This window comes from Vespula vulgaris, chromosome 2, assembly GCF_905475345.1.
Source record: "Vespula vulgaris chromosome 2, iyVesVulg1.1, whole genome shotgun sequence".
Classification (NCBI taxonomy): Eukaryota; Metazoa; Arthropoda; class Insecta; order Hymenoptera; family Vespidae; genus Vespula; species Vespula vulgaris.
The window spans coordinates 13,998,417-14,011,170 of NC_066587.1; the positions used below are offsets into that span (position 1 = coordinate 13,998,417).

General features: G+C 38.9%; 2 protein-coding genes across 13 annotated transcripts in view; one reads left to right on the top strand and one right to left on the bottom strand.

Moving 5' to 3' along the window:
* The window catches only part of LOC127062048 (basement membrane-specific heparan sulfate proteoglycan core protein-like), a 128,739-nt gene extending 123,566 nt beyond the window's left edge, over positions 1–5,173 (top strand). For all 6 annotated transcript variants that reach the window (XM_050989651.1, XM_050989654.1, XM_050989655.1 and 3 more), the window contains one exon: positions 2,640–5,173. In XM_050989651.1, the coding sequence (XP_050845608.1) occupies positions 2,640–2,749 (110 nt within the window). In that variant the 3' untranslated portion in view covers positions 2,750–5,173. The remainder of the gene's footprint in view (positions 1–2,639) is intronic.
* Positions 5,174–9,603: 4,430 nt separating this feature from the next.
* LOC127062043 (zwei Ig domain protein zig-8-like) overlaps positions 9,604–12,754 on the bottom strand; it is a 53,321-nt gene continuing 50,170 nt past the window's right edge. For 6 of the 7 annotated variants that reach the window (XM_050989643.1, XM_050989640.1, XM_050989642.1 and 3 more), the window contains one exon: positions 9,604–11,077. In XM_050989643.1, coding sequence (XP_050845600.1) covers positions 10,965–11,077 — 113 coding nt within the window. In that variant the 3' untranslated portion in view covers positions 9,604–10,964. The remainder of the gene's footprint in view (positions 11,078–12,754) is intronic. The other variant, XR_007781050.1, reaches the window with a different exon arrangement.

Genomic DNA, 12,754 nt, shown 5'->3' on the forward strand with positions numbered 1-12,754 from the left:
GAACTTATTCGTTTTATTTGATTACGTTCTCCCACGCACAAATAGTCCGAAACAACGCCCATACGTTCGAAAGTTACGTATATAGCTACATTTAATTTCCACGTATTAACTGATCCGATAACGTCCCTGATTCAAGGACGTTAAATGAAAAACAATGCAAAGAGGGAGATAGAGAAGGTGATTCAATGCAAAGTCCGCGCAGTTGTTATGATCTTCAATGGCTTCTCTTCTCCCTGGCCGCATTTTTTTCTTTACTTGCGTTACGTGTCACATCGTTTCACTGTTTTTTTTTTTTTTTTTTTTATTAAACTGTCTTTCAAAACCAATAGATAGAAGTTGTAAATATTTTTTCCGTCCAAATTAATGCTCCAAATGTCTTTGGTAAAAGAGAGATGCAACAAGGTACACGACGCAACCGTAATTATGCCATCATTACGGTTCGATAGATTCAGAAAAAAAAAAAAAACACCACGAATACCACGGCAAAGGGAATTCATTTCCGCGCGTTTTACTATTCTCGCCGTTCTAAGCGTTCTTTCCAAGAGAAAAAGAGAGACAGAGAGAGAGAGAGAGAGAGATAGATAATGATTCGTAAAACGACGAAGCACGGAAAGTTTTTCGACAACTTTTCCAAGTGTATTTCGTTCTCCTCGTTCGTTCCAATTTCCAATTTCGAACGAAATATCCTAATTCGAGGGTGGAATTTGCCACAGCGAAATTTCAACGTTTAATTAAGCCGAGTTCCGGATTATCATGCGAAAGGGAACGATGGAAAATCACTAAGTCTCTCGTACGAGATGAGATAAACTATGATCATTAAGCTACGTCGCTACGAAATAGGATTCTCGGAAAAACAGTCAAAGGAGAAAAGAGGAAGGAACAAACTCACGAGAGTGCTTACTTACTTTCTCCCTTCCTTCCGACGAAACTTTGATGATGATCTTCCACAAGGACGATTTTAAAGACCAAGGATCGAGTTTCCTTTCGCACTTGACGATTATTCAACAAATTCTCTCTGCCTCTATCTTCTTTCTTTTTTCTCTCTCTCTCTCTCTCTCTCTCTTTCTCTCTATGTATCTATCTATCTGTATAACAATGGCCGATATGGGCGCAGAGTCTCTTCCAACGGGATGCAACTTCAATGCATCGTACAACTTGCTAACATGCCACGAAATATAACAATTCGAAAGGAAAGCTGGCCGTTCATTCATCAAGGATAGAAATTTCCTTCGTCATTACGTTTGACGTGGCCATATATTGGGGCCGTATATTGGGGCCGCGCCAAGTTATTCGGCTTCGAACTCTCGTCAGCTGAGAAACGTTCTCTCACGATAACACGCGCAATATCTTGTTCGGCAAGTTCGACATTCCGGCCTGTCGATCGGACACGGCTCGTTTGCCAAGAACACACGCTGATGTTACACCAGCAAGATCTACACCGGTAAGAAAGGGAGAGGTGTTTTGCGATCGAACAATGATATCTATTCTCGAATCTAATCTTAGATACGAATATTAATCTTATGTAAAATATTTTTCTATCATTCGCAATACGTTTAGTTTAATGAAAACGCTAAATATGAAATATATTAGATCGTCTGTTCAATATTTAATTCTAATTTCCTTATGGCTTATTCCCTTCTGGGAGTAAGTTACTTCGGTAAGTACGACGCTTTACAATATTCCGGGATGATATTGCTTTCCGCGGAATAAAGCAATAGTTCCGCTAATTACAACCTAATGCCTTCTCATTAGATCTATTTTCTATGAACGAACGCGAAAGATCATCTAAGCTAATACGCGATATCCTCGCCCAGTGGAATTCCGCGTACGTATTGCATGCCTGGATGGAAGTTAATGCGCGGCAGTTCGTCTGCATAATTAATTCACAGGTAACACCGTCCAGCCAAATCGTCCGACCGACCGTACGACCAACCGACCAACCGATTGACCAACCAACCAACCGACCGATCGACCGGCCGATCGGTGGTCGAGCCGTATTGGTCATCGACGTTATTTCAAACACAGCTGATTACTCCGCGAAATTGACCGCAAATTTCGATTATTTCGCGATAAACTTTGGTTTATTCGAGAGGCCACGGCTCGGCCGTTCGCCGCGTGCTATTAACGCGATTAAGCGAGGACGCGACTCGCTTGCGTGCGAAGCTTTTGCTTGTCACCATTTTTCGATAACGAGACACCGGTCGGATAGGTTAAGCGACAAAGTTACGCGAAATTAACTTTCGTCATTAAGCTCGGCAATGGCTTTCCCTTCGGTTCCGTAAATTTCTATGCTTTTCGTTCTATACTTTCCAACAATAAGAACCGATCAATGCTTATCATATTTATCGACTACTATTTACGATCGTACATGTTTCTCTCTCCTTCTCTTTATCCATCTGTGAAATCTCTTTTCGCTATCTTCGCATATCGTTTTTATATGTATATATCTAAATTCAACGGTCTTATTTTATCGGATTGGTATATCTCGATAAATTTTATCTAATGTTGAAATATTAGCTCAGAAAACAAAAAGTACTTCTTCCTACCTTTACGAAAAGATCAAATGTACATATGTACTTTTGATCGATTGCTTAACAACGAGAGAAACGAAAGAAAACATATATCTTTCGATGTTTCAGGCGAACATCCAGCAGCTATGCAACACGGTGGCAGCTGTGGCGTCTTCTGCACCGTACCGATCATCCTTCTCACTGGTACTACTCTTCTGATCTCGAACCTGCTAAGGTGAGCGGTCCTTGTTGTGTGAAACGTCGAGGCTAAACGAAAGATTTAGAATTATGAATTAAGAATCGTCCTAAAGGGAAGAGTATGAGCAAATACGAGTTAAATCAATATCGACTAAAAAATCAAACGAGTAAATCGCGTTGAAACTTCGAAAGACGATTTCAATGTGCACGATACGGAAAAGAGAGACAGAGTGATGTGCGGACACGCAAAGATTCACGCTTTACAATCAAAAGTTACAAACCGGTTAGACTAGGACGAAGCTAACGAACAAATATCGAAGCTCGCGACCTAATTCTCAAAACGAGATCGTATCTACTGGTATGTGTACTGTAACCGGAATACATCGACGATTCCCTACTCCTCCTCTACTAGCCCTTATCATCGAATCAACCCGAAAATTCAAAGGGAAACTCGCGGGGAAAGATTCCTTAGGAATCGAGCGTTTCTAAGCTAATCATCGTCGACGATCGATCATTATAATCAAAGTACCTATTTAAATAAAAGGAATATAGATAGTGGAATAAGTTAAAATTGTATATATAAAAGCGGATGTTTGGATGTTGTTATGGTTCGACGTAACCTCGATGTACAGACTAAGGCGTTTATATATAAATATACATTATATATATATATATATATATATATATATATATATATAAATTATACATAAATTGTCCGCGAAAAGAAGAAGAATTCGTTCCGTAACGTTAAGTTCGAACTAGCGTTGTATATAACTTATATACCGATCGATCACATTATCGTAACGCGCATCGCTTTTTGCGAATCTAGTTAAAGAAATAAGAAAACCATACCCGACGATTTTCTTCTTTTTCTTTCTTATTTTTTTCTTTTCTTCTTTTTCGATATATTATTTTTGTCGTTTTTGACATACAACTATTACCGTTGCGTTTAATGATATCGATTGAATTTTATAATACTCTTTGGAATATGATTCCACTACATTTTTTCCTTTGCAATTCTAATACGATACGATTCCTGTCATCTCTGATATTTTACATATCTCTCGTTAAGAACGGCCTTCGATCGTGATGCATCGTAAAATGAATATCGAGTTTAAATCGTAGAAATAAAATCGTACGAGGCAAAAATAAAAAAGCTTTGAGTTCGTTCTTCGTGATTCTTTTTTTTTTTGTTTTCCTTTTTTTTCCTTCTTTTTTTTCGCGTTCCTAGATAGCGTACGGCCCCTCGAGAGTCAAATTTCCGAATCGAATGCGCTCGTTCGAGAGTTAGATAATTGAATACGTAACGTAACGTAAAGATAGAACGTAATTATTTGATTATAGCATACTCGTTAGAGACTAACGATAAAAAAAAAAGAATATTATAAGGCCTAGAATCTTAAGACATTAACTTAAAGTTATATAAATTTTTTATAACCTTATATCCCGGAGATTACAGAGCGATGATCAAGGATGCGAGAACGACACGAATTCGAAGACGGAGAAACGATCGTGATATATTATTCGTTCGTTGTATAGTTTATAAAATGCAAATTTACGTCGTTGTGAAAGGACAATATCTTTAGAATCAAAGAAAAAAAAAATGAAGATAAAGAAAGAAACAAAATCTAAAGCGATTGAAAGAAGACTGCGATTTCTTGCAGAGGTGTGATATATAGCGTTATGGATTAAAAAATTAAATGATATTTCATAATATTGGATGAGATTAAATTGTTTCGAGTTTAAAAGTAAAATTAAAAAAAAAAGAAATAAAAAAGGAGAGAGAAGAAGCGTTATGTTATTGGCGATGTGATTAGAATGTTGCGCGAAGAAAAGTTATAAGCGATTGTTCGATCATTTGTTATAATCCCTTGTTAGCGATAACGAAAATTTATTTGAAAACTCGTATGATACACGTTAATTTCAATTCTCAAACTTCCGTCATTGATTTCGATTAAACGATTCACGATAGCGAATGCGTGGCATAGCGAAAAAAACGTCAGCGCGTTCTCGTACGATTTTCCGCGCGCGATATTACGACGATTGAACGGAAAGATATCGATAGGCGAAAAAAAAAACGTAATAACGTGCAAACAATTATAGCTGACTTGTGACCTAGCTCACTGATATCTGCGACTCGTATCCTTACCGAAAATATTGTACACTAACGAGTAAGTCTAGAAGACATTGTATATAAAAGATTCATAATCGACACACTGTATCACGTTATACGAGAAAAGTCGACATAAATTTAAAGATGCGAAACGCGAGAGGAAACGAGCAAAGAGGGATATGAAAAATAAAAAACATAAAATAAAATAAAATAAGAAAAAAAGGAAAGAAACAGATGAAATATTAGAAGGAGAAATACGAGGGACAGAATGCGATGCAGAATATTATACTGTAAAAAAAAAAAAGTAATCATTGACGTGGAAACTGTTTGAATAAATGTAATGATTATAAAAGCGAATTTCTTTCTTTCTTCGGTATGCCCTTCCGTTTATAATCGCATTTTTTACTTGTTACTTACTACCTTTCCCATTTCTATGACAATTCTTTCTCTCTCTCTCCCTCCCTCTCTCTCTCTCTCTCTCTCTCTCTCTCTTGCTACGTCACAAATATATGTGCGTGTGCTTTTTGAACAAGTCCAATATTTCACGAAATTCGAGTTCTGTCGTGTCTCGATTTGTTCGCTGGTTGATTCTCTCTCTCTCTCTCTCTCTCTCTCTCTCTCTCTCTCTCTCTCGCTCTTGGTTAATTGTCACATTGGTGAAGTTCGAAACACGTGTATATAGAATACATAGTCGTACGATCCAGCACGCACGTTTCACGTGCCACCGCATAGATAGGCGATGCCTCGGCATTCTGCGCGTTTCAAACTAGATACAAAGCGCTGACCTCCGACAATTGAAAAACAATGTCGTGTATAACAATCAGAGGGTGAAACAGAAAAAGGATAGCAACTAGCAACAGACTATGTTATGTATCAACGAAAGGATTCCTTTTATTGTATGTCGACATCTACCTCGATTTAAACCATAATTCATTGTTTTTCTTGGAATCGTAACGAAAAATTTTCCAGCACAACAAAATGGAAATAAAAAAATAAACTAACAACTCGCGCAAACAAAAGCACTAGTATTTTCGAATATAAATAATTATTCGTTTGTAAACGTTCTATCAACTTACGTCATCCACGTACGCATAACAATGGCTTGTTGTCAAACATCATAATCACGATGAAAATCACAGCACATTGTCTCTTCGTTATAATGCGGATGCCCACGAATCGCGCTGTTAAATACCGAAAGACGAATATTTCGAACAGAGTTGTTGTTGTTGTTGTTGCTTTTAATTTCGAATCCATGATTTTTTGTTTTTAACGTAAGCATTAAATAACAATTAACGAAACCATTGATGGAGTTGTTTTTTGAATGAACGTAGCTTACTTTCTGCGGCTTAAACGCATTACGTTCGTGTACTTTATAAAGAGAAAAAAAAAAAAAAAGAAAAAAGTGAACATCGATTTTTGAGAGAATATTTTATAGATAGTTAAAATAAGGGAGTCTCTCTAATGATTATTATCAATTGATGCTCCATTTATAATACAATACCTCTCTATCTTCTCATCGGATTAACTGACCGTGATGAATAACTCGGACGCCTTCGAGGATTGCTGTCAAAGATACTATTCTTTCGTTCGCCCTTTCTATCTATCTCTCTCTCCCTCCCTCCCTCCCTCCCCCTCCTACTCTCCCCTTCTCCCTCTCTCACTTTCGTGCTTTTCGATACGAACGAAAAATTGGAAAAAAAAGAGAAAAAAAAGGAAAGGGATAGAAAACAACGTGAAACCCGGTAGAAATGATGCCAACGTTGGAATCTCGGAAAAGAAAAGGAAATGGAAAGCGAGGATGGTAGGATTCGAGGAAGTAGTACATAACGATCGGCACACGAAATCGCACGATCGAAGGCGTTTCTCGTGCGACCGATAAAGTATCAGCCGTCTATCCGGTCGTGTTTGTCGATATTTTATCGGTTTAATTGTTTTTCGATAGCCAAGAGCCATTCGAGCTTTTCACGGTGCTACGGTTGAAAGGGGTCAGCGAACCAGCCTCGGGGAGAGGGGTTGGCCTATCCTCGTCCTCTTCTCACCACCCCCTAGAAACCTCTCGCGAGTGGTCAGAAGAGAAGGGGAGAATCGAACATGGATGGAGTAGACGAGAGAGTAGTTACCAGCGTTCGGTGCTTCGGCTATTCGTTACAACGAAATTGAATCGCACGTTAACGGGGCAAGATGGCAAGCACTTTATTGGCAAAACAATTTTTTTGTTTACATGCCCGACAGCGGTGGAAAATGGCCAGCCTAAATTAGCCAGCATCCGATCGTCACAGATACCCTGAAATTTTCCCTCGAACGACCGTAGCTTAAAACAACGTTGCGTAAAAACCATCGCGTTGAAACGAGCCATTTTCCTGCGTTACCCATACATATACACGATATGCATATACATATGCATACGTATGTATATACGTAAGCCGTGTGTAACTAGTCGTGTAGCAGCCATTTTCGAGTACACGAACGTACGATGAAATTTCAAGGTGAAAATTTCGACCTGTCGAACGTTATCATTCGTACAACCTGATTCTGGCTCTTACAAAGGAAGATTAAAACAATTCGCTTTTGGGGACAAAGTTCCAAAGTAGAAACTTCAATCCCCGAATGATTAGAAATTTACCAGGTACAAAATAGTAATAGTCTGTGATAAGCTGATCTTTAATTTGAAATTCGGCAACGAGATAGAAAAAGAGATAGGGAGAGAGGAAGAAAAGGAAGATAGAAATACGGCGTATGCGTAAAATTTATCGTCGCTATACGTGGCCACTAACGAATGTGTCCCAGAAGAGCGAAGCAGCTGCCGGACAATACAGTTTTCCAATTTTCAAGCTCTCTCTCTTTCTCTCTCTCTCTCTCTCTCTCTCTCTCTCTCTCTCTCTCTCTCTCTCTCACTTCACCCCTCTCTCACTACTAGTACCTCTTCGATCGAAGAGAAAACCTCGTTCGATTCGTGCTGACCCAAAGCTGGGACGCACAACGACGTCCTCCCACCATTTATCGTTCGTTACTCGAGCAATCATAAAGCACGTTGATTCACGGTCTCTCATAAATTTAGTATTATTTTATCCTCTACCTTAGCACCGCTTAAGTGCCTATCTCTTTCCTCTCTCCTCTTAGCCCCTCTTACCACCAACCTTCATCGTAACCGAATCGCAAACGTAGACTGTTAATCTCCGCAAACTGTCCCACGATATCTGCTCACGTAACGCGCGAGCGTTTAATCGATTAAAACAACTATTACTAGCCACTATTAATAAAGTCGGAAACACGGTAGTAACATAGGACAGGCGGCCTCTATGACAGGTATTAATCCGTATATCTAAACACATTTAACTCGTGTTCGATCGTTAAACGAGTCGATAAAATCTCGCAATTTTTGTTTCCATCTTTTTGTTTCTTTTTTTACAAAGTATAGAAAAGCGTGTAAATTTAATATAGATAAATTCGAAAGGAATGTGTGTTCTTTGAACGGATCATTGATCTATAAGATAAAATCTTGTTTGTTTCGATTCGCGTTCTTTGCTTTCTTCCGCTCCTCTTCCTCCTCCATCTCTTCACCATCCTCTTCCTATTTCATCATCATCACCAACACTACGTTCAATCCGTTCGATCGAGCTCTGCCATCGTCGCGCATAATCACGCGCCAACTCTGTCCACGTCCTGGCCTACATCGAAAGTTTACGCGAGCGCGTTGTCTTGTTATGCGAACTAAGAGAAAATCGATATGTTTAATGGAAGCGACAAACTGTGGCGAGCGTTCGCTGTTACACGTACGCTAATTAAAATACGAAAGGATGTTACCGAGAGAATAAGGGAGACAGATAAACAGGGAGAGGGAGAGAGAGAGAGAAAGAGAGAGAGAGAATTGTTAGTTTCATGTAACAACGAACGATGCAAAATTGACCAAAAGTCCTGATTCGATGTAAATATAAAACGGACGAAATTCCGACGAAAAGTTAAAAAAAAGAAAAAGAATAACAATGAAGAAGAGAGAAAGAGAAAGAAAGAGAAGGACTCGATTGAGGCAGGAGATCCTTTTCAGGACAAAATTGCTGGAGCGCCCTCGTGAATTTTATATTCAGGACATTACCGTGCCCTGAATTATTTTTCAAGTTTTGGACAAGAGCACCGAGTAGCAGGGATAGTAACTCTTTCCGCACGAGACTCTTGTCGTTCCTCCGTCTCGACCCCCTCGGACCGACTGAGAAAAAGAGAGAGAAAGAGAGAGAAATTTCACCTTCCCTTCTACTCGAGGCAGTATATATCTGTCACTTCAGTCGGCGAACAAGATGGAGTATAAAACTCAAACCAGCGACATTTACGTAACGCTTGTCACGTGCACGTGGAGAAACGAGGGTGAGAAAAATGGTGATGCGTTCACCCTGCTTCTCTCTTACTCTTCTTCCTCTTCGTCATTCTCCTCTTCTTCTCCTTTTCTCATCCCTCGTATATTCCCATACCATCACGATCATCGATGTCTTCGACGCGATAATGCGTTTAACTTTCAGGCACGAAGCATCTCGCCATCTTACCGTTTGCGTTCCGCATTTTATATACCATCTTCTGTGTTGCAAGTTACTACTTAGGATAGGAAAGTGCAAGAGAAAATGGAAAAGAAAAAATAATAAAAAAAGAACAAGGAATAAAAATGTCTTCATATTTACTATGCCATTTCGTACGATGCTTTCGATGCGATCTAATCGCTTTATTATATAATATTAAAGTGATCGTTCGACTTAGAAATTAATAAAAAATAAAAAACAAAGAATCCTTAAAATACTATGACCCTGATACATATGTGCGTTCGTCGGTGACTTATTCCTATAAAAAAGAAAATAAAAAAAAAGAGAGAGAAGAAAAGAAAAGAAAAGAAAAGAAAAATATATAACAACTAACTAGCCTTACTCCAATCGACTAAGATTTACCCTGCGACGAGACAGATTTATCTAAAGCGTGTGAGATCAACTTCTAGATTTCTCTCGGTGATGAAACGTTGGAACGAGGCGTCCACGTTGCACTTTTCGTAAAGAACGTTTCCACTATATTCAGAATTTCTGGTCTGAATCAAAAAGTATATGCATGTCCTACAAAAAAAAAAAAATCAAAAAAGAAAAGAAGAAGTATGTATCTGAAGGCTGAACCAGGCTACGATATGCGATATCAAATTACTTCCGCGTCCTTTGACGCATCTTGCTCACTTTAATCTTACTGGTCCTAAAAGCGTCATTTAAAGAGATGCTATCGCGCGCTCACAAGAGAGCGAAAAAGAGAGAGAACGGCCAAAGGACACGAATGGCTTCGCACGTCGTGAACGAAATGAAGTATCGTGACTCGCTCGCTCTCTAAATTATTTGCGAAGAAAATAAGTTAACGATGAAAAAGATTTAATGCGAGTCAAGCGTAGCCCCCTCTGTCCTTCCTACCCCCTCCTCTATCACTTCAACATTTTATCGTCGTCGTTCTTATAAAAAAAAAAAAGAGAGAAAAAAAATCCTTGCTCTATTTCTTCAATGAGATGCCTGAGTTTTCGACCATTGGTCGATCGAAGTTTCTTTTTGACTTTAAAAAGTAGATTCTTAAACGACTAACTGAATTAACGATAATACGTATCTAAGCAGAAATAATTAAAGTAGGTCCGATTAATGAGAAACGAACGAGAAGTTAAATGGTTGAACAGTATACGTGTGCATGTATATACTTAAACGTGTTCACGTATGCTTCCATGTGTTTACCCTCGTAAAATGTGCAAAGAAAAAACGGTATACCTTTATAGGTAATAAGTTTGCACACAAAGTGCATGCGATTTCGTTGTAAAAAAAAAAGGATCGTGTATAAATTACTAACTTAAACGTGAACGACAAGACGCTTTCTTTCTTTTTTTTCTTTTTGTCAGGGAACAACGCGTCTCTGATATCGTCCATTTTCTCACTATAAAAAGAGCAATAATCTTATGAAACTTATTAAACGCGCCTGTATTCTCCCTTTCTCATAAGACGTAAGCTTTCTTAGTCTTTTTTGTTTCTTTAGGTACTTCTCATGTGAAAATAGAAAGATTTAAGAGATATAGAAAGAGATAGAAATATTATGAATAGAAAATACTTTGAGTTTCGGACTATTGCGGTTAAAATCGGCTGTTTCATTCATGCTAGTATTAGAAACCATGACAACGGAAGTAAAAGCCCGGACCAGTGGCTGACGTCATTTCCGGAAGAGATGTATTCGGCGTCACGTTGCATGGCTTCCGTACGTTCTCCTGAAACAAAAAGAAAATAATATTACTTGAATGTACCTACTGACACTCCACTAGCTTCTTCGTACCGTAGCACGCTCCCTCACTTGGAAGGACTCATTAATAAATGAGTATTTACCACGAGTAACGGAGCAACGGAGCCAGTTCCATTTCGAACGCACTTTACTTGGCCGCGGTTAATTTAAAATTTACCGGCAACGATAAATCTCATTTAAGACCGCGTACAAGTCGTGTACCAGAAGGCTGACGCTTTGAACACCGATATCTACGACGACGTTGAAACTCGTGTGTTCTACGTTATCATTTTATCTTCATTTTCCTTGCCATTTAGTCGCGTAAAAGAAGACAAATTTTAATTTCTTCTCTCGGAATGAAATCACGTTGTTATGAAAAATTTTTAAATGTCTCGAAAGATTCAACGACTACACGATGATACTTGACGCATAATCTAACAACCTTAAACCCTCGTACTACGTGCTCTTAACGTTTTATATGCGGGCGAAAAAATGTTCCGTGTTTCCTCTCAGAAAGCTTATTTACGGTTAACAAAAGATTTCATTTTTACTTCTTTTGTACATTTTCTCGAAGTCAGGACAATTTCAGAACAATTTGAAACTACTTTAATTAAACGCGACTTCAAACGTTATGTTATTCTCTTTAATGACACGAAGATCGACGAAATCGTCGAAAATAGATCACGGCGCGTGAGTTAATATTTGAAAAATGACCTCCCATATAAAGTTTCGATATACACATAACACGCATTCGACTTGATACGTTCCTATCATTATTTAACGAAGAAAAAAATCCATTTCTATTTACAACAAAGTACTTTATCTATTATCTTATCTTGAGAAGGAGATAGGTATATCGGAAAGATCGTATGTAAATATCACCGAAGCGTGGAAAATAATTTCTAATCTTGGAAGTATCCATGTGTATCTACTCGTATCTACAAGTATGTGTCTAATGGCGATAGCAATGGTCAAGCATTCGTAGGAAAGCCACGTCGTTACCTATACGAATCGTCCGGTCAATAGAGACCGAAGTTAGAGGGATAATCGCTCTTACGTGTGAATAACGGTCTTTGAAGACGTGCGCGCGTGTACCTTGTACATACATAGTACATATATGCATCAAATCCAAGGGGAAGAGAGAAAGAGCATATGATTGTCGTACGCACGAGTCAAGAGAAGCACGTGCACGAACGCGTGGCGTTCGCGTGTGAGAGAGCGTGTAAAGCGTGCGACGTGCTCTTCGCGGTGGTATACTACGCTTCGGCAAAGTGTTCGTCCGATGAATCAAATGGGAGTAGGAGAAGGGGAAAGGTATGGGTAGAGAGAGTTAAATCCTTCGAGCACGTTCGATTTGCTACCGACATTGGAACACGATAGTTGGACGATGCGCACTCCTATTGCTTGCGGTTTGCACAATTTAGTCCGCATTTCAAGCTCCGGCAAGTCTACTTAACACTTCGAATGCGAATCTATGCGCCGAAGAATGTCGTTAAATCATTCGAGCCATTAATTTTCTCTCAGAATATTCACCGATCGATCGATCGATAGATTTATCGATCGATCGTTGCAAAGACTTTCCGAACATCCATCCGTTGAGTTCCTCTTTTCCAAGACCCATTCGAGAATACGAGGATACTCTAAGTTTTCTTCCTTCTCCTTTCTC